At 45.4% G+C, this 23,504-nt stretch overlaps 1 protein-coding gene across 1 annotated transcript in view; it reads left to right on the plus strand.

Annotated features, from left to right (window-relative positions):
• The window catches only part of NSUN3 (NOP2/Sun RNA methyltransferase 3), a 68,143-nt gene that overhangs the window by 29,281 nt on the left and 15,358 nt on the right, over window positions 1–23,504 (plus strand). Inside the window, exon 5 of the mRNA XM_069760990.1 lies at window positions 869–990. Coding sequence (XP_069617091.1) covers window positions 869–990 — 122 coding nt within the window. The remainder of the gene's footprint in view (window positions 1–868; window positions 991–23,504) is intronic.

Consider the following 23,504-nt stretch of genomic DNA (forward strand, 5'->3'; position numbering starts at 1 on the left):
CGAGCAGCACTTATGCAATTGCTGAGATACTGGGTGGGGTGTGATCTCTCAGATCAGTCTCGGGAGGCTGAGGTTGGTGCTGCCCAAAAAGTTGGTCACCAGATTAATAAACTGACCGACTCCATGGATGGAGCTTATGACTGATATTGGAAAAAAGGGCAGCTATATTGGTCGTTGATCTTTTTTAAGAAAATGTCAGAAACCTATTTTTTATCCTTTTTGCAAACCACGTTCAGCTTCAGAATAAATGGAGACATAGCTAAGCATGTGCGTGACTCTCCGGCTTTCTCCATTTTAGACTATGGGAGTTGGAAAAAGGGATGAAAAGATTGTTTGCAGTTTCCGGTAACTACGACAGATGTGACTTTAAGGAATTGTCCGTGACTTTAACATTGACGGTTTATCCTTAGTCGGACATTGGGGGCAGATGTGCAGTACCCGGCCGCGGCCACTATACAGTCGACAGAGCTGTGCTGTAACTGAGCAGTTTCGGCTGCCGCCAACACCGGGTACAACTGACCGGCAGGGGTGCCGGATGTCACACCCCCACTGATCGGACAAGCCGTACTTGGTCACCATTCCTTTAGAAGTCTCTTTGGGGTTGAACAAGGATCAAGAGACCCCATTCTGATATCTGGACATCCCCATATGTGGATGTGTTACAATTTTCTCCAAAAAAGGGGGAAATTCTCCTTAACGCTGTGGCTATACAGATTATTCAGATTCTAAAATTAATCACAACATTTTGGACCCAAAAATAAAGTGATGTTCCTACAAGTAGAAACACTCTAATACTTTGTGCTTCAGTATGTTGTTGGTGTTTTTCTGGTTTCTCCTGGACTGGTGATGGTGCGTGTTTGTGCCACAGGTCTTGGTCGATGCCCCTTGTTCCAATGACAGAAGTTGGTTGTTCTCCTCTGATGCGGAGCAGGCAGCGGAACGAGTATCCCAAAGGAAAGTCCTCCCTGAAATACAGACGGAGTTACTCAGGTACAGGGCACTTTCTATTTCTTCTTCTCTGTAATTTTCTGTATTTTCTCTCAATTAAAAAAACTCATTAGTAATCCTATTTTTTAAGCTTCATTATTAATCTGAAGGGCTCACATTTGGTAGAAGCCTTCCTTGCAAATTTTGTCAAATTTGCCAGGACCAACACCATGCTGTGCTATTTTTCTGGTCAAAATGAAAGGCATCGGGTCTCCAGTTAGGTCCATCGAGTGTCTCTCACCAAACTCGGTAAATGTACAGTGTGGGCACTGCTGTGTGCTACAGCTACCACTCTGCTGCAGCGGCCGGGATCAGAAATAACTAGGATCAAGGCAGCAGTTGTGATAGAATCAGAGTTTTTTCTGCTGCAGAGCTTTGAATGCTGTGCCCTCTATAACCCCGCCCACATCTCTATATAGCCCTGCCCACATCACTGATTGGCAGCTTTCTGTGTACACTGTATATTGACAGAAAGCTGCTAATCCGTGATGGGGTGAGTGGTTGGACCAGGAGGCACAAGGCATCTAGTCCTATAGTGATAATCTCCTGCTCATAAATCGCTGATTGTATTGAACCAGCAAAATACATCCCAGTTAGTTACAAATCTCTGGAGTCAGGGTCTCAACCCCCAACATAATGTCGTAAAACAGCGTCCAGACAGTTCTCGAAGAAATCAGACAAACTGTAAACTATGCTCAAGTATGGAAACTTTTGTGACTTTTCTGTTTCTCGCGTCTTTCACTTGTTTTGGTTGACGTTCTGCTTGACTTGTATTCTGTAAATTTGTGATATTTCTCTTTTCTAGCCCAGGTAGATTGATATTGTGTGGCTGCTATTCTCCTGGCCTGAGTCTGGCAGTATGCAGCGAGAGAGCACGACCTCTTGTTCCTGCATTTGTCTTTCTCTGAAATATGCTTTCCTACTGGACTGTGCTAAATCCATTAACGTTCTTGAGAGCTTCTATCCCGTCCACTTCTCCCTCTGTCATCCGGCCAGCACAGCTGTAGGGAAATGGGCTGGGATATTTTTACCAAGATAGAATATGTTGTGAGTCCTGGATCTAATTAAAATAAATCATTACAGAAAACAAAGATGGAAACTAGTAAAAGACAAGGACCGGATTAAAGCCTCCTTTCCCTAACACTCGGCTGCACACACAATCTCTGCCAGCAAGGACATACTCTGGAGTAGTATACAATCATGCTACACGAGTCTTGCTGAAATAGAAGGCGCCAAACTCATTAAAGGAGTCTATATGTAGTCGGCGTAATATTTATAATATTAGCAAATTCCTCCAATTAGAAATGTCGTATAGTTCTTCTGATTCTCTATGTCAGTTACCCCATATGCAGGGAATTGCAGTTGCTTAGGTATAGAATGTCTTATAGTTACAGACAGTCATAACCGTGAATACCTAAGGTACTGCACATGGGGTGAGCAACATAGCGTATCAGAAGAATTATACTATATTTCTATTTGAAGGTATTGGCTAAAATTATTATCATTATTACACCTACTACATATTGGGATAGGGTCTTGGCGATGGGAATACCCCTTTAAGAAGCACACACCACCAAATGGCATGTGCCTACATGCACTGCGCCAGAAATGCTACTCCACTTAGTGTCTGGAGTACAAAGTCCCATATTTTGATGAATTTGACAGGTGGGCCTAGCCTCGCTGACGCTTTGTCTATTTTGGCAGCACTGGGTCAAAGTTGCAAAAAAAAACATCCAAAAGTTGAAAAAATTTTATTTTTTTTCAAAGCTTTTATGTCAGGTGTAAAAGCTTTGATGACTCAACCCCTACATTTTTTGTAGCCATCTATTAGCTTTTTATCATTTTTCTTCTGGGAGTTTCTTCCATTTCAATTCTCGAAATCTCTTGAATGTTTCCAGGTTACATTTCCCAATAGCAGATTTCATCTCTCGTCAAAGAATTTTGGTGGGATTGTGATCAGGGTTCATTGCTGTCCGGTTTAAAATAACCATTTTACTGTCTTAGTCCCTCATGTGTACTTGTGGATATGTGCTTTGGGTCATTATCCTGCTGTAGAGCCCATTTTGTCCAACTCAAACCTAGTCTTCTTAGCTTGGGAGCATATATTGCTGCAAATTACTCTAATAATCCTCAGAATCCATTGTTCTAATAACACTCAAAACCCCAGCCCCAAAGACAGCAAAGCAGCCGCTACACATTGTATTCCTTCACCATGCTTCACTGATGGTAGGGTGCACTTTTCTTCATAGGCTTCATTTCACTGGTTTGCATTGCCAAAGAGATCTGGGGCAGTTTCTTCTATCCATAGAACGTAATCCAAAAAGGATTGTGGTTAGTCTACTTAACTTTCGCCAAAGTTAAATTGCGCCTTTTTATGTCATTCTTTAGGCTACGGGATCTTCTTTGGCCATTACAGACCATGTTTTCTTCAGTGTACGGGTAGGAAACATCACTCCAGATGTCTCATCCTCAGGCTATTTTGATGTTGTACATGGTTACTTTGCCAGATTTCAAGCCAACTTTTTTAGTGTTTTCTCATCACTTCTCCTCTTTCCACCATGCCCTGGTATGTTCTTTATTGTTCCATGTGTAGCAAATTTCATGGTAACATTTTGAACTATAGAACCCAAGAAGAAAAGGTCTTTAGATCTAGTTATGTAGACTTTAGACTGCTTGCGATTGGTAATAAAAGCATTTCTAATTGGCTCAGACAGCTCTCTTGTATTTTATCATTTTGAACAAAGTACATGGAATAAAACTGACTTTTTAAAAAATGATTGCCACCATTCATAGACTAATTAAGTCATGTCTGCACTGACAATATGAGGATAAGTGGCCATCATTTTTAATTAATGACAGGTTAGGGTTGGTTCACACACACATGCAGTACTCTCCATTGAGCCACGTTTTGGGGTTTCCGACGGAATCCACAAAAACAGGATTTTAATCGAAATCCATATAGAACGCGATGGAGCCAATCACTATTATGCGGCTAATGGAGTCACTTTGGACATGATCTGGCCTCCATCCTGACAGTGTCCATCTTCTCAGACATGAACAAAAAAATACTACAAAAATTCTCCAGTGCTCCTAAGGCCGGTGTCACACTAGCAACTGCAATGCGAGAAGCTTGCGCAAGTCTCTCGCCTCAATACCCGGCACTGCCGCCGGCGGTTGGGACCAGAGTGTGCGGCTGCATAGAAATACATGCAGCACCACACTCTAGGTCCCGAGTGCCGGCAGTTGTGCCGGGCTGCAAATGGGACACCGGCCTTAGCATCGCTATGGACCAGTACAGAGGCGTAGCTAGGGTTTTGATTCAGGGGTGGTGGGGGGGTGGCGAAACATCTGAATGGGCCCCTGATTACAACTATGGTGACGCACCCCAATAGTGGATGTAGGAAAACCTCAGCAGATGACCGCACTGTTGCTGAAAATAATCTCTATACAAAGAACAACACTGATATTACCGCCATATGGTCCGTGGTAGATACCAGTCCTACAGAACATATAGATAGGAGATTACAGTACAGTTATAGATGGTGACTTACGGCTGACGTTCTTTCTGATGGAATCGTTCACTTTTCCCGTCTTTCCATCTGGCCCAGTCCGACATGACAACTTCTTCCAGCCACGACTCCTCTGTAGAGATTACAAGAAAGACACATTTCACATTTTCAGCGCAGTCCCCAATGGGACTATTCCCAACCTGCACAAACTCCTCATCCTGCTGATACCCCAATACTGAGCCGCTGCTGCCGTATGTGTCCCTATTACTGCACCTGACACCCCAATACTGAGCCGCTGCTGCTGTATGTGTCCCTATTACTGCACCTGATACCCCAATACTGAGCCGCTGCTGCTGTATGTGTCTCTATTACTGCACCTGATACCCCAATACTGAGCCGCTGCTGCCGTATGTGTCCCTATTACTGCCCCTGATACCCCAATACTGAGCCGCTGCTGCCGTATGTGTCCCTATTACTGCACCTGATACCCCAATACTGAGCCGCTGCTGCTGTATGTGTCCCTATTACTGCACCTGATACCCCAATACTGAGCCGCTGCTGCCGTATGTGACCCTATTACTGCCCCTGACACCCCAATACTGAGCCGCTGCTGCTGTATGTGTCCCTATTACTGCACCTGATACCCCAATACTGAGCCGCTGCTGCTGTATGTGTCCCTATTACTGCACCTGATACCCCAATACTGAGCCGCTGCTGCTGTATGTGTCCCTATTACTGCACCTGATACCCCAATACTGAGCCGCTGCTGCTGTATGTGTCCCTATTACTGCACCTGATACCCCAATACTGAGCCGCTGCTGCCGTATGTGACCCTATTACTGCCCCTGATACCCCAATACTGAGCCGCTGCTGCCGTATGTGTCCCTATTACTGCACCTGATACCCCAATACTGAGCCGCTGCTGCTGTATGTGTCCCTATTACTGCACCTGATACCCCAATACTGAGCCGCTGCTGCCGTATGTGACCCTATTACTGCCCCTGACACCCCAATACTGAGCCGCTGCTGCTGTATGTGTCCCTATTACTGCACCTGATACCCCAATACTGAGCCGCTGCTGCTGTATGTGTCCCTATTACTGCACCTGATACCCCAATACTGAGCCGCTGCTGCCGTATGTGACCCTATTACTGCCCCTGATTCCCCAATACTGAGCCGCTGCTGCCGTATGTGACCCTATTACTGCCCGTGATACCCCAATACTGAGCTGCTGCTGCCGTATGTGACCCTATTACTGCCCCTGATACCCCAATACTGAGCCGCTGCTGCTGTATGTGTCCCTATTACTGCCCCTGATACCCCAATACTGAGCCGCTGCTGCTGTATGTGTCCCTATTACTGCACCTGATACCCCAATACTGAGCCGCTGCTGCCGTATGGCACCTATTACTGCTCCTGATACCCCAATACTGAGCCGCTGCTGCCGTATGTGTCCCTATTACTGCCCCTGATACCCCAATAATGAGCCGCTGCTGCCGTATGTGTCCCTATTACTGCTCCTGATACCCCAATACTGAGCCGCTGCTGCCGTATGTGACCCTATTACTGCCCCTGATACCCCAATACTGAGCCGCTGCTGCCGTTTGTGTCCCTATTACTGCCCCTGATACCCCAATACTGAGCTGCTGCTGCCATATGTGTCCCTATTACTGCCCCTGATACCCCAATACTGAGCCGCTGCTGCCGTATGTGTCCCTATTACTGCTCCTGATACCCCAATACTGAGCCGCTGCTGCCGTATGTGTCCCTATTACTGCCCCTGATACCCCGATACTGAGCCGCTGCTGCCGTATTTGACCCTGTTACTGCCCCTGATACCCCAATACTGAGCCGCTCCTGCGTATGTGTCCCTATTACTGCCCCTGATACCTCAATACTGAGCTGCTGCTGCCGTATTTGACCCTATTACTGCCCCTGATACCCCAATACTGAGCCGCTGCTGCCGTATTTTACCCTATTACTGCACCTGATATCCCAATACTGAGCCTCTGCTGCCGTATGTGTCCCTATTACTGCACCTGACACCCCAATACTGAGCCGCTGCTGCTGTATGTGTCCCTATTACTGCACCTGACACCCCAATACTGAGCCGCTGCTGCTGTATGTGTCCCTATTACTGCACCTGATACCCCAATACTGAGCCGCTGCTGCTGTATGTGTCTCTATTACTGCACCTGATACCCCAATACTGAGCCGCTGCTGCCGTATGTGTCCCTATTACTGCCCCTGATACCCCAATACTGAGCCGCTGCTGCCGTATGTGTCCCTATTACTGCCCCTGATACCCCAATACTGAGCCGCTGCTGCCGTATGTGTCCCTATTACTGCACCTGACACCCCAATACTGAGCCGCTGCTGCCGTATGTGACCCTATTACTGCCCCTGACACCCCAATACTGAGCCGCTGCTGCTTTATGTGTCCCTATTACTGCACCTGATACCCCAATACTGAGCCGCTGCTGCTGTATGTGTCCCTATTACTGCCCCTGATACCCCAATACTGAGTCGCTGCTGCTGTATGTGTCCCTATTACTGCCCCTGATACCCCAATACTGAGCCGCTGCTGCTGTATGTGTCCCTATTACTGCACCTGATACCCCAATACTGAGCCGCTGCTGCCGTATGGCACCTATTACTGCTCCTGATACCCCAATACTGAGCCGCTGCTGCCGTATGTGTCCCTATTACTGCCCCTGATACCCCAATAATGAGCCGCTGCTGCCGTATGTGTCCCTATTACTGCTCCTGATACCCCAATACTGAGCCGCTGCTGCCGTATGTGACCCTATTACTGCCCCTGATACCCCAATACTGAGCCGCTGCTGCCGTTTGTGTCCCTATTACTGCCCCTGATACCCCAATACTGAGCTGCTGCTGCCATATGTGTCCCTATTACTGCCCCTGATACCCCAATACTGAGCCGCTGCTGTCGTATGTGTCCCTATTACTGCTCCTGATACCCCAATACTGAGCCGCTGCTGCCGTATGTGTCCCTATTACTGCCCCTGATACCCCGATACTGAGCCGCTGCTGCCGTATTTGACCCTGTTACTGCCCCTGATACCCCAATACTGAGCCGCTCCTGCGTATGTGTCCCTATTACTGCCCCTGATACCTCAATACTGAGCTGCTGCTGCCGTATTTGACCCTATTACTGCCCCTGATACCCCAATACTGAGCCGCTGCTGCCGTATTTTACCCTATTACTGCACCTGATATCCCAATACTGAGCCTCTGCTGCCGTATGTGTCCCTATTACTGCCCCTGATACCCCAATACTGAGCCGCTGCTGCCGTATGTGTCCCTATTACTGCCCCTGATACCCCAATACTGAGCCGCTGCTGCCGTATGTGTCCCTATTACTGCCCCTGATACCCCAATACTGAGCCGCTGCTGCCGTATGTGTCCCTATTACTGCCCCTGATACCCCAATACTGAGCTGCTGCTGCCGTATGTGTCCCTATTACTGCCCCTGATACCCCAATACTGAGCCGCTGCTGCCGTATTTGACCCTATTACTGCCCCTGATACCCCAATACTGAGCCGCTGCTGCCGTATATGTCCCTATTACTGCCCCTGATACCCCAATACTGAGCCGCTGCTGCCGTATATGTCCCTATTACTGTACCTGATACCCCAATACTGAGCCCTGCTGCCGTATGTGTCCCTATTACTGCACCTGATACCCCAATACTGAGCCGCTGCTGCCGTATATGTCCCTATTACTGTACCTGATACCCCAATATTGAGCCGCTGCTGCCGTATGTGTCCCTATTACTGCACCTGCTGTGTGGTTCTCTGTGCCCTCTAAATGGTAAAACAAACCTCCAGAATATATTAATGCTCTATGCAAGTACCATAGAAAACAGTGTAACACAATTTGCCCCGTTGAAAGTAATACTGCCCTGTGTACCCCTTTGATAGAATAACCTGAATTCCCCTATAACAATAAGTGCCTACTTAACATTTAATAATGTCCTAAGTCTCTCCCTTATACACAGCATGATGCTCTCTTATACATAACATGATGCCTCCTCACTGTAATGTACCCCACACAGTATACTGACAGCTCAGTAGCCCCCAAAGTGTATGATGGTCCCCACACTGTTCAAAGGCCCCACATTATCTCCCACACTGTATGATGGCCCCCTCACTGTAATCCTCACACTGTATGATGACCTCCTAAATAGCATCCATATAGTATAATGCACCTGATAGTCCTCAATATAGCATAATGCACTCCCCATAGGTCTCTATATAGCTGCTCCAAGCGCCCGCACACCTCAGGTAAGACGTCATCGTGCCCACTGTCAGTGTCTGCATCAGTGACCTTAGACGCAGAGGGGGAATGATGGGAGAAGGAGGGTGAAGTTCCATCTCCATCATTACTTTCAACTGTATCGGCATCCAGCCGGGTGGCTGTGCAGGGAGATCAAGTCTCTCCTCTGCCGCAGACTGTAACTGTATGGGCGCGCTGCAGTTAACAGTGGCGTACCCCAGGGTGGGATCCTCAGAGTGCAGGTCCTTCAGAGTCCAGCGACACGATGGACTGACATCCTACATTTTGATGGATTAATGTGTGGTAGCTGGGGAGCAAACAAGCGCAGGAAATTTTGTGGATTTTCAGCTCTGTTGGAAATATGCTGAAAGGGTCCAGGATACAAGGAACTGTATTATTGCAGTTTAATTATCAATGTGTTTCAAAGTATAACACACTTCTTCAGGATCCAACATCTCGCGGTTTTATTATCGACGCGTTTCGATAATAAAGTATAACACACATTGATAAAACCACATCTGGTTGTATCCTGAAGAAGTGTGTTCTGCTCCGAAGCGCCTCAATAATAAAACCGCAACAATACAGTTCCTTGTGTCCTTGATCTCCGGGTTTTAGTAAGAACTGGTGTTTTATACCCCATTGTAAAAAAAAAAAAAAGTAGTTTATTGTTCCAGAAGTATGACCTTTAAATATATTTAGTGAATGTAAGACGATGATAAACTTAGAAAGCAAAATCTATGAGCAGGGGCAGATTTGCACCAAAATTTGTGATATTTTCTGGCACAAAGTTTAAGAAATCTGTATAGACGTTTTTGGCCACACCACAATGCTTTTCCAAGAATTTGTGGAAATCAAAACTATTTTTGGAGCTGAAAACGCCAAAAACCTTTTTTAAACTGTTTTTTTTATAAATGTGACCAATGTGAGAAGGATCCGTTCTTGTTGTTTTATTTACTTTGATGAGTGCTCTGTATGCAAAGAAATTAGGGTAAATTCATACCTGTATTGGAGGATCCATTCCTGGTTTATTGATCTTTGAATGGGAAATTAGCACAATGGGTGTCCGTCAGGCGCCAGTAGTATCTGTCATGCGGTGGATTCTAGTAGATGGCTCCTAGTAGATGCAAATAGAGCTTTGGGGTGATTTCATATTGTGTTTATGCACCCGTCCAGTGGCACCATTGGGGTTTACGTCCGAACCTTGCTTGAAATGGGGTTCCGAAATATGCGATAATGGGGTCTAGACTGTAATGGTGGCGGCAGAGCAAACGTGTACTGTGACGTGCATCATTTTCAGGATTGAGCACCTACTGGAGGTAGTAGACACACAGGTCCCTGCTGACAGCTGCCCCTTAATCTCACAATGGGTATGATAGCGTGTTTTCGTCTTCTCCGCCATTTAGTCCCCAGTGTGGCGAGCAGTCTATGGAGAAGGATAATTTAGACATAGAAAATATTTCATAAACTGGGACATAAAAGCCGCCGTGGATTTCTGAACAATGGTGATTTTTTTCCCTTAGTAAAATGAAAAATGCTGAGTTCAAAGAACATTCTGATTGATCTGCGAAATAACTGAGTGTCTTATTGGGGTAATGCATCATGTCATTTATTTCTTGTGGAGGAATCAATCACAAGCCTTAGTCCTCCTTTATAATTTTCTCACTCTAGATTTGACATGAAAAATCAAATCTGTGATGCTGTAGGGAAAGCTGAAGCATACATCATCGTTACTGGTGCTAACCCTCCATGTTCTGCCGACGTGTCACTGTGAACATCTCTTCAGCTCCGTGATGGTGCTGATCGTTATCCTAAGGTATTACGCCGCCGCTGCAGAGGTTGTGACACTGTGTGAATACACGTTGGAAGGTCTGAAGGTGGAAAATAAGCCACAAATTCTAATCCGTCATTGCCATGCTAAACCGAATTGTATGCACTGAAATTCCAATAATCTGACAGCATCTCTGGAGATCATAATTAGCAGGATTTTACAAACCGCTGTGTACGGTATTTTTTGTCATACACAACCCCTGCCCTTCACTGCAGGTTATCACGTAATGTTCTACATTTTCCTTTTAAAGCAAAGCAGTTCTGCAGCAGCTGTGGTGCGCATTATACAATAGAGTTCTCCATTGCTCTAAACAAATTACATATTTTCATTATCCAGTAGCTGACATACGGCTTTCCCTGTTTCTTAAATTTTGTCATCAGAAGATTGCCTGCTGTTTAAAGAGTATTGTTTTATTATTTTCTGCTTCTTTTTCCTTCTGAACTGATCTTCCATTTTCAGCATTCTTAATTTACGGGTAAAATCTGTCTTCAGTGACTACAGATTTTGAGTCTAGTGCTGTGAGATGACAGTCGGTGCTCATAACGTTCTATGAAGAACCGTCGCTGATGTTCCTGGAGAACGCGCAGTAAAATGTCTGTGTCTGATTCCGGCTCCTCCTCTTCATAGATTCCAGTAATGGGAAAATCATTGAATTCAGATTTTATTCAAAAACTGAGAGTGAAAGATCAGTCCATGAGGAAAAAGAAGCAAAATTGTTCTGATAAGAATTGGGCGCGCTCAGATATTATGTTTGAGTCCATGTGGCTGCATGTTTTGCAGCAGTAGACAGTCTGAAGACTCGTGGGGATTGCCCAAGATACCCGGATAACACCCGCACATGCTCGGATAACATGTGATCCCAGCACGTTCTCTTACTAATCACGATCATTAAAGCATAAAAACAACTGTGCAACCCCTGTGAAGGTCTAGGGACTTGGCTGCTTCTTTTACCCAGTCCAAAATGACTGACTAGCTTGGAATCAAGCCCATAGGATGTAGTACAACTGCTATGGATGGATACTTCCTCTAAAATGTAGTGGGAAGAGTATGACACAAAATAGGGACGGAAGTGTGGGAAGCAGTCCTGAAGTCGGCAACGCAGACCTGATGCCAGAGCTGAATCTAGATGTAATCCGGAAAGTGGTGGGGCAACATTGGTATATGGTAATATAGAGGGTGATACATACAGGTGGTCCAACGTGCCAAGGACAATTGAAAAATGGTGATCAGGCAGAATAGGTATGTAGTACCTTAGGGAGTGAAGCAGAAGAAGGAAACAAGCCAGGTCAGATAAGGAGTCCATAAACAGGTCACTAACAGCTGCGAAACAAAAGCCTAACTAGACATAATATCCCCACTCCTGGCACTGAGACCAGTGTGTCGCCAGTTTAAAGATGGCGCCAGTCCTCTGACTGCGTTCAGCATCTCATGTCTTTGTAAGGCAGTGCAAAGATGCTTTATTGGGCCTTTATGAAGAGTCTGGAAGTGTAAAATGGATAAATTTAAGGGTCAAATCACATTAATAGAAAAAGAATTGTGCTTTATGTCAGGGCGCGATGCGTTCCTTTTTACTAGACGTATATTGGCGTTTAATTTTCAGCACAGATCGTTTTTAGAGGGCAGTGACTGAAAGGGACATGTTCTGAGGAAAATGGAACATCAGTCTTCATTACATGTTACCTGGCAGGGGGATATATTGGTGAGGTATAAAATGTCAGTGTCGGGGCAGCTCTGTTCCATATTGTCCTTTGGTTTGGTTTTCATGTGTCTTCTAAATCTGCAGTAATTTTCACTCCTGTTTTTGTGTTCTTTGAATCTTTCACACATCCTGTTATTGTCGTGTAAAATGTGCTCCTTGTTGGGACAGTTTAATCCGTGCTAGTCCTTGATTAGCAAACGTCACCGTCTCAGACCTGCTCGTGGGATGTTGTGCGTCAGTCAGCCCGTGTTCAGTGCTCGTTAATAGAAAGGGCTCCTGCTTTCCCTCCAGTTTAATTAGTTAATTGGTCAGAGATCTTGGACTTATTAGATAATATAATAAATAGAAAATCTGCAAAGCACAAATAATGTAATCTCAGCCCTAAAAAAAATTACTAGGTGTGTCCGTTCTGTACAGATTGCTATTCACTGCCTGTTGTCAAGTGAAATCCATCTTTGGCAGCAGACACACTGGATCAGTCAGTGAGGCCCAGGCCCTCTCCTGATTGTCAGTATGCATACAGGCATAAGAGCTATGGCTTTCAGTTTTGGACAAGCCTGCCTCTGGACAATGCAAAGAGCTAAACATGCCTGAGAAAGGAAGTTCTAGCACCTATACTGCTGGACGAAAGATGACAAAGAGGAATTGTCAACTCAAAATTAGTGGATGTGAAGTTACAGAACTTGATAATTGGTACAGTTTTTGAACATATTAAATTGTTTTTTTTACAAACAAAGCTGTTTTAATTTGTGGAGGAAGAGTGCTTATTAAAGGAAATGTCAACACCAAAGGAGTGTTTTAAAGGAAACCTGTCAGCTGATACTTGCTACCCAAACCTGTGTCCGAGCCGTTCTAATGACTAGTCGTACAGGCGGGTCCCAGGCGGCTTCTCTCCACCTGCTGACGGAGATCTGCCTGCGTGCACGTATAGGCAGAAACTTGCTAGTCTCTGGCGGGGAGAAGCTGTCAGGGACCCGCCTGTAAGACTGGCCAATAGCGCGGCTCGGTTAAAAGTTTCTTTTTCTCTGAAACGCTGAGATCCTACAGCCGGTATCTCATACATGCTTCTCACGGTTCGAGCAGCAAGTATCAGCTGACAGGTTCCTTTTTAACTGTTACCCGAGTATCCTGGGCTCCTCTTCCTTTCCCTAGGTCCACTGCCCTGTGTTGTCCTCCTTGTTGGGTATTGCAGGTTGGCTGATGTGGATCATTGGCATCATCTCTTTAGACTTATTTAAACCCTTGTTTTGGGATGGAATGTCCAGACCTTTGTTTGGTGCACCTCTTTCTGTGCCTTACGTGCTTCCACCTCTGCTGGGTTCCACTTCATTCGTTCTGCTTCTCCTGAGATTCCCGAGGGTGCCAAGTCCTCGCTGCCCACGTGCATTCTAGCATCCACACCTGGGGTCTCAGTGCCTACTCGGACCTGGGGCTTAGAGGATCCCCCTCACCTGGAAAGCCTACTACATCTGTTCATAGGTTGTTGAGTCCTCTTGGATTTCTGCTTCATTCAGTTTAATGGAGCAGAGAAGACACAACCCATTGGCCGGCATGGTACTGGTTTTGGAAGAAGGCAGCCATTATTTTTTTTATCTGTCTATCTACTATCATATATCTCTTTTTATATTATCAATATTTTATTATTGTGTTTTATCACCTTTTCTGACCTGCCATGTAAAGATAAAGTATACCTGTCAGGCACATCATTGCCCTTCTTCAATAAAACCTGGATCTGAAGCAAGACTTACACATTTTATTTGCAATTGCCTTCGAGTTTATGAACATACTCGGCTGCTGCTCTCGGAAGCAGATTGAAATGTTTTGTGTTGGAATAAAACTGAAAAGGTAATTGGAAAAAAAAGTAACATTCCTGCCGCATTGGAAAGCAAACAAAATAAAACCGTGAAAATGAGCATTAAACAAATAATTGAAAGAAAGCTTTGAATTGCTGCAAATATCGGCCTTTGTGGAAAGTGCAATATTTCCTACAAGTTTATGAGCTGTATCGAGCTGGTGTACAGTACAGGTAGTGTTGGCATGCGAGCGGGCAGCATGCCCTGTGGAACAGAAGATGGCAGTATTGGCACACGAATACGGTCTAATTAATGCAGTTGGGACTTCGCCGGAGTGATTCGTTTCAATTTCCTTTTAACATTGAAAACGGTTAAATTATGGTATCATTAAATCTGACTCTGGTCTCCGAATACGGCATATCTGTTCTTACATTAGGGCACACTGTATATTTAAGGAGCCAAAATACTAAGGATGGAAAATAGTTTTTTTTAATGTAAAAAGTAAAGTCTTTTTGTCTTTTGTTTCCTTGTTTTTCTTCATCTCTTCTCCGTGTAAAGCCATCAGCTCTTCTTGTGTCATTGGCTGCGCATGGGCATGCATATTTTATCTTAATAGGGTGCATATATTAAATAGCGGGTTGCAGGATTACTTGACATTGAAGTAGTAATATATGAATGTGGGTGGAAAGTGACAGCTCAGTATTTTAGGAGATCAAAGTATTGGTTGAATATTAAAGGGGTCAACAACTCTGACCATGTGGCCCGTTACTGCCTATGGATATTAGAATGCAGCCCTGTTGGCCAAAGTGGAGAGCTTCTTCTTGCCTTGGTTGAGTAATCCGGGTTACTTTGTCATACCTGCAACCGCAAGGCACACATTCGCAAAATTTGTGCAACCTTCAACAAGTCCCAATCTATCACAACTTGCACTGGAGTCTGCAATGAAGTCCCGCGCAACCCGCGACCAAGAGTCCAGGTTGGAATATTTTGCAAGTATTTCTTGTCACAATCAGATTGACAATCGTGAGATACAGTATCCCAATGCGATCTTCTTGCCGAGCGATCATAATTCTTATGGGCTAGGTGTCATACATAGCTGAGGAAACAGGACGATGGTCATAGATCTTTCTTCAGAGAATGGGTCGAGTCAGTGTTTAATAAAGTCAACGTTCAGGTCTCCCTACCCTCCAGTAGATCTCCACCTACATTGTATTCTAGAGCAGAGGTCCCCAATCTGTGACTCAGAAGCCACATGTGGCTCGCGGGCCGCGAATATGAGGCTCACGACTGCCAGCTTGGGGCATTAGCACCAGATCTAGCAACCAGCTATGAGGAGAAGGTCTCCATATGGTGAGTATTTGTGAGTAACCCCACACAGAAGAGCAGATCTGAATTTGTGAGTACTAGCAGGGGCGATGGAGAGATAAATAGGATGACACGGTTAGTTAGAGGAGTGCTTGAAGCTGGATGCAATAGTGTGGCGACTTCTGCCTCTTATGGAAATACCAAATGGGGGTAAAGTTGGAACCCTCGGATCTAAGTATACTGCCTATATGGGAATGGGCACAAGGTCTCTATTTGCATTCTGTCAGGAAGCTTTTCCCATCATCACACCGGTCATGATGGGAACCGAGTGCCACTACTGCAGGGGTTGTGGGTGCTAGATGTGGCTGACTGCCATCTGTCACAGTTCAATCTGGCTCTCCAGGTAGAAAATGCTGGAGACTGCTGTTCTAGAGCTATCTGATTCCATGACACAACTGGGGCATGATTTTCTATCTCTCCGGCTGCGTTTTTTGCTTTTTTACTTGCTGTAAAAAAAACAAATGTTTCCATGTTTGAAAACCAGAGGCCTTTGATGGATACCGAACAGTGACCTCCATCACACAGACACTTTATTACTGGAAGTCACTATATGGAATGGCGCAGTCTATGTGCTATTCCATATGCTACAAAGTCAAAGAAACTTACCTGTGGACTTTTTAGTGATGCATCACACTTGGCCTACAGATGGTCTCCATGTTCTTTGTCTCAGTTCCTGTATATGTTCTCATATTATCATATGTCCTAAGTGCCCATATGGAGCTTCAATACTTTTTACACACATCTCTGCGCCCCTCTTTAAACATCATTCTTTTTAAATTGATAAATAGATTTACAGGTAACAGAATAATAGACTCAACTGCTTCATAAAAGATCTTTCTGGTTTGTAACATCACACATTTCAGAAGTTGGGCGCTAAAACGATCTTTTCAGATAATTTTTGTGCTAATGTATGAATTAGAAATTTAGGCATACAGACACACATGTTCCCACAATGAACAATCAGTTTACGTTTACACAGGTAGCATAATTTAGCATCTGTCCATTTATGTAAATTGACCCGCATAAATCCATGTGTTTGCTGCAAAGACAACTCCATTCAGTTTCTTAGGCCACGTTCACACGTTCAGTATTTGGTCAGTATCTTAAATCAGTATTTTTTCCTCTCCAGATTTTGACTTACAGTCAGAGGAAAAGTATAATAGAAACATGAGCACCATTTCCACAAATACTGATGTAAAATACTGACCAAATACTGAATGTGGTGTTAAAGGGAGTCTATCCATACAAAATGACTGTGCAAACCAAGCACAAGCTGTCGGAGCACCCTTGGTGTAGCCAAACTGTTCTGTGCATCTTCCCACATATATTTGTCTCTGCCGTCCTCTAGCTCCAGTAAATCCAGATTTGTCAGTCAAGGATGGTGAAGGGGTGGTTTTCCATCTTTAACTTGCCTGTGAGCTGTCATAGGTGACTTTCCTCAAATAAAAAAAAAAGACACTTGGCTTTTTTTTTCGTTCTGCCCAATTGTTTGTTGACATCAATGATACAAATCAGGGATTTTTTTCTGCGTTTTTCTACTGATAGCGGTCTCTCCAAAAATAAGTCTACTGATGGAATAAGAGGCGTAAGCGCTGTTCACATTATATGTTGTCAATTATCTTCAGGAGTATTCGCTGATGCTATTGTATTACCATATAGTGGAATGGAATGTTAAAGGGGCTTTCCAGTTTCAGAAACCCCCTGTCCCTATGGACAGGTAGGTATTAAAAAACAAACTATGCTTTAATTACTCTCCTCTGGTCCAGCACTGAGTCTCTTCCGCTGCTCTTAGTCGCATTGACAGCACTGCAGCCAATCAGTGACCTCAGTAGCCCCGCGCCGCACTTGCCATCTACTCAGGCAAAGCCTAGGGACAGAGGGGCTATCTGAAACAAAAAAAAAACCTTTAAGAAGCCGATTGTATAAGAAAGTACTGTCTGTTTTACCTATGTTATAAGTAAAGGCACAACAACGAATATTACTCCACAGAGGCCAAAAGAACACACACTTAGGCCGATTTCACATTTGCGGTTGTGTCCGCAGCGTTTCTTCCGCATATATCCGCATGCGTTGTGTATTCCTATATTTAACGTTAGGGACGCATGCGTCTGCGATCGTTTGCTTTTGGCCGCGTTTGACGACGCATGCGTCGTTTCGTTGTCTGCGGTTTTGCGCGGAAATGCAACATGTAGTAATTTTTAGAGGCGTCAATTTGCCGCCTATAAACGTATGCGGTCGATTGCGTAAGAAATGCGCCGAAAAAACGCATTGCTGTCTATGCAAACGCATGCGTTCACAAGCACATGCGTTTGCGTTCGTAAAAGCATGCGTTGCACCAGAGAAAAACATGTCTAGACACTGATAAGGCACCCCCCACATACTAGGTGATAAAGGTAGGGAGTGGACATTTGCAGGTCACTACTCAGCAGACACTGAAGCAGACGAGACACAGGCTACATCCTTGGAGGAAAACAAGACACTGAACAACGTGAGTATATCCTAGCCAATGCCTTTATTTTCTATTTTCTGTCTCTACATGTCCTAATTTCTGCCATTTCTTTCTTTCTGCATGCATCAGAATGTCTTCTTCTGATGAGGATCAAGGTCCTGGGCCTTCCGAAGTAGAACATGTCAGTGAAGTGAGTACTCACCTCTTCAGATTGGTAAGTATTCACTGTCAAATCTACACATATGACAATCTTTTGTTTTTCATTTATTTTAGAGCACTTCTACTGCGGCAGAGACTGGGCAGGAGCAGCGGAGTCACGGTCAGGTGGCAAGGCGACAGCGGGTACGTATACAAGGCTGACTGCTGTATCCTCACTGTTGTATTCTTTAATCTTCCTTTCTGTACTTTACTCTTTCTTTTTAATTCTCTTCTGGACTCCTTTTTTATCTTGACTTTCCTTACTCATGCCATTTCTCAGCCTCTGTTTTCTTTCTTTTCCTTATGTTAATGTATCCAACATTAATGTCTTTATTTAATTTTTAGGTTCCAGAACGGGATGAAGACCTCATAGAAAATGACCTCCTCTTCTCCCTGGTGCAGGAGCGAGTCCTGTTGTGGGACACCCGGGAGCCACTGCACTCAAACAACGTAACGATCCGGCGCCTATGGAATGAGGTGGCCCAAGCGATGTGGGATGGCTGGAACAACGCCCCGACTCGGGTCCGAAATGCATTTGGTAAGTATTGCACTGCAGTGTGAAGCAGCAGAGACCTTAGCTGTGCTCACTGGACTGTGTGTGATGGAAGAAACTCTCAGGAGTTTCTCTCATCACACACAGTTGTGTGAGCACGGGCAAAAGTCCATTTTCTGACCATTTTTTTTTTTTTTTAACAGTGGCCAAAGTCAAAACACGTTGGCGTTCGATGAAGGACCGCTTCAACAAGGACCTGCGTCAAGAGAGCCGTGTTCCCAGTGGTTCAGGAGCAAGGATCCGAAAATATAAATACCATCGTTTTCTGGCATTTTTAAGACCAGTCCTTGCCCAGAGAACTTTGCATTAGGTTGTATTGTATTGACATAATCTGTATGTTTCTATTCCACAGGAGTTGTTGTCTGTTTAATTATTGGTATTAATTTCTTTTTTCCTTTTTTCGCAGCACATGGAGCACTACTGTTGGCCCGGGTTCTGGAGCGATCCTTCATCCAACAGCCGCGGACCAGTCCCAGCCATCCAGCATTGCTGCAGCAAGTGGGCCTGCCACACAAACTGGAGACCAGGAAGCTGGTCCATCAGGTCTTTTCCTTTCCCAGTCCTCTGCCACTGCCTCTTTTTTTTGGGCTCCTCCCGGCAGCGGCAGAGGGCATCGGACAGGTCCCTCATGCCCAAGTTTTTGCACTTGAGCTCGGTTTTTCACGAAGGACTCGAGGCTTTCGGTGACCAAACGGATATTTCCCTTACCCACATGAATACACATATCCAGGAGGTCACCAAAAGCCTTGACCAAGTAAAAGCCGACCTCCAGAGGCCAGCACATAATTTTTTAACCAAATTGAGCAGGGCATGTCGGAACACCTTACTCCTGACCTCCAGCTTAGTGTCATGCAGGCCTGCAATGCTGCTTATGTGCAGGCTATGCAGCAGAGTCTATATTTTCAGCAGACAGTGGCAGCATATCCACCTGTGCCTTCACTGTCACGATTAACCTCAATGCCGACCTCTGCTGCATACCACTGCACGGCCACCTCTATTCCTAGCACTGCCGGACACCAGTACAGCACCACCACCATGCCGAATGCTGTTAGACAGCCCACCGCCACCACCATGACAACCGCTGCTCCTGCTTGGACCTCCTCCACTGACACCACGATGCAGCAGGACCCTGGCATGGCCTTTCGTACCGCCACGATGCAGCAGGACCCTGGCATGGTCTTTCGTACCGCCACGATGCAGCAGGACCCTGGCATGGCCTTCCGTACCGCCACCACCACGATGCAGCAGGACCCTGGCATGGCCTTCCGTACCGCCACCACCACGATGCAGCAGGACCCTGGCATGGCCTTCCGCTCTACAAGCAATATGGACTCTGGCATGGCTGCCCGCTCTACGAGCACTATGGACTCTGGCATGGCTGCATGCTCTACGAGCACTATGGACTCTGGCACGGCTGCACGCTCTACGAGCACTATGGACTCTGGCATGGCTGCACGCTCTACGAGCACTATGGACTTTGGCATGGCTGCACGCTCTACGAGCACTATGGACTCTGGCACGGCTGCACGCTCTACGAGCACTATGGACTCTGGCATGGCTGCACGCTCTATGAGCACTATGGACTCTGGCACGGCTGCACGCTCTACGAGCACTATGGACTCTGGCACGGCTGCATGCTCTACGAGCACTATGGACTCTGGCACGGCTGAACGCTCTACGAGCACTATGGACTCTGGCATGGCTGCACGCTCTACGAGCACTATGGACTCTGGCATGGCTGCACGCTCTACGAGCACTATGGACTTTGGCATGGCTGCACGCTCTACGAGCACTATGGACTCTGGCACGGCTGAACGCTCTACGAGCACTATGGACTCTGGCATGGCTGCACGCTCTATGAGCACTATGGACTCTGGCATGGCTGCACGCTCTATGAGCACTATGGACTCTGGCATGGCTGCATGCTCTATGAGCACTATGGACTTTGGCACGGCTGCACGCTCTACGAGCACTATGGACTCTGGCACAGTGCAGCCGGACCCTAACAGGTCACCCACCACAACCATGCCACGACAAATGAGTCCTCTGAGGCTTCCCAGAACCTGGAAATCACAGAAAGGAAAAAAAGCAAAAAAAAAACAGCGGACTCTTAGTATTCCTTCCCCTTCACCTCCCAGTGTGTCTGTAATGTCAGGTTTGTCTCACCCATCCAGTGCGTCTCAAGCCTCTCATGTGTCAAGCCCTATCACCGAACTACCAGACCCCTCAAGTTTCATTGCCCCTTCTCCTGCCACCCCTGCGTCGTCCACTGTTAGCCAGGCCTCACTGCTTCACACACCCCGTTTACATCACTCTACTCCAAGCAGGCGCAGTTAAATTAAAAGTTTGTGTAAAAAAAAAAATAATGTTGTTTTGCCCCCCAATTATGTGTGGTTTATTGTGTCTTTCGCCGCCGTCAACACACACCGTGCGCCGAACACTTAATTTTTTGGCCACATCATAGCTCCAATAGTTAGCAAATAAATGACTGCAGCTTTGTGTGCCTTTAGTATAGAGATATGAGGTGGGCCAAAAAAATAATTCATGCATTATCTCCATAATCGCTCTTCCTTTAGTCTGTGACTAGTGTTGCAGACTGAAGAGAAAATGGCGGAAATACAATGCAGACCTATACTCAACAGATCAGGTGTCCAAAAACTCATTAGTTAGGACACCTGACCTGGTGAGTAGAGAACTGCCTTGTATAACCTCCATTTTCTCTTCTGTGTACGTAATATTCCACAGAAAGTGAAGGGACGATGGTGGTCATAAACACGGCATATCTATGCTCACCTGTACATGTGTCAGAAATAGTGAATTCATGAGGCTGTTATATGTGCATCATGAATTCATTATTTCTGAAACCTGACTTGATGAGTATAGATCTGTTTTGTATGACAGCCATTGTCTCTTCAGTCTGTGTCGAATAGATACTGCATAGCAGAACAGAATCCGGACGCAATGACATCAACAACCTTACCACTAAAACAACATGGCTGCCGTCACAATAGCAGTATGTGGTCAATGTTTTATATCAGTATTTGTAAGCCAAAACAAAGAGTGAAACAATTAGAGGTAAATTATAATATTAACATAACTAGCACCTCTGCCTTTATCACCCACTCATGGTTTTGGATTACAAATGCTGATATTAAATACAGACCAAATACTGCTAGTTTGAGGACAGCCTTGGTTTGTAGAAGAAATACATATGAGACACGGTCAAGACAACAAAAAATATTAATGAGAAATATTATTAACATTTAAGAAAATTACTGGTACAGATAACAATTACAACAGGACCTTTACACAACATTGTCCTGCCATGACACACGTCCAATATCAGAATCAAAATAGGCGGCAAATCGGTCCCGCATGTGACCAACTTCAGCAGTTGATCGCAGTGGGTGTGCAACTGGTTCATCCAGTTCAATGTTGGGTCGCTCCTTAGCCATTATGTAATTGTGGAATCCAGCTCAACGAGGTAGTGAAAAAAACTTCTTTCTTTATTCACTTGAAAATATATTCAGTGGAGGATAAAAACATCAGCAATTACAAAGGATGAAAAGCGATATCAACACGTTTCTGGTGACCAAGCACCCTTAATCGGAGATCTGCGTGAGCGGGGACGTTTAATGCGACCCCTTTACAACACATTGCGTTTGCGCAATCCGCTAGCGCTAAACGGATTGCACTAACGCAATCTGAACCTAGCCTAACAGAAAATGTGAAAAAAAATTCAAAGTGCGATGAAATTGCAAAAAATTTGTAAATCCCGCACTTGTTTTTTGCTAGGTTCACTAAATGCTAAGGCTGTGTGCACACGTTGCGGATTTGATTCCAGATCTGCAGGGTTTTTTGCTGCACAGAATTGCATCAAATCCGCAGTGTAGTGCACAACAACCAATGTAAGTCTATGGGAGCCACAGACTTGTTGTGCACATGCTGCGGAAAAAGCCGCACCGAAACACAGCTTTTTTTTCCGCAGCATGTCACTTCTTTTGTGCCGAACTGCAGCGTTTCTGCACCCTTAGACTTTCATTGAGTCGGGCACATCTGCAGCAAAACCGCAGATGTCAAAAAGATCTGCAGTTTTGCTGCGGATGTGGGTCTGAGAAACGCTGCAGTTCGGGAGGAGGGAAGTGTGTGGGCGGGGTCTGGGGCTGTTCGGGTGTGTACGAGACTGTTCGGATGTGTGCAGTGCTGTGCGGGACTGTTCGGGTGTGTGCGGGACTGTTCGGGTGTGTGCGGGACTGGTCGGGTGTGTGCCTGGCTGTTCGGAAGTGTGAGGGACTGTTCGGATGTGTTGGGGCTGTGCGGGGGTCTTTGGGCGTGTGCGTGCAGGCATCATCCGATGGGACTACAAGTACGCAGCATCCAATCTGCAGCTAATCCGCATGTAATCCGGACAGTGGACACGCACCCTACAATAGCCATACATCTATCAATAGATATATCTATCCAGATATATCTATAGATAAATGTATGCATTTATAGATCTATCTATATGTAGATCTGTCTATCCATTTAATCTATCATCTGTCTATCTGTGTGTAATTGAGTGTGGGTTAGACAAATGTAAAAGAGGAGGTTGGACAATAATGACATCACAAATCTTTTTTTTTTGTTCAATAATACATCTTTATTTAGCTTTCAAAAACGCACAAAAACTGCGCAAAAACCGCAACAAAAATTAAAAAATGCTTCAAAACCGCGCAAAAACTGCATCAAAACCGCACCAAAAACTGCATCAAAACCGCACCAAAAACTGCATCAAAACCACACCAAATACTGTTTAAAAACCGCACCAAAACCTGCATCAA

Source organism: Ranitomeya imitator, chromosome 3 (genome assembly GCF_032444005.1).
Source record: "Ranitomeya imitator isolate aRanImi1 chromosome 3, aRanImi1.pri, whole genome shotgun sequence".
NCBI classification, from domain to species: Eukaryota; Metazoa; Chordata; class Amphibia; order Anura; family Dendrobatidae; genus Ranitomeya; species Ranitomeya imitator.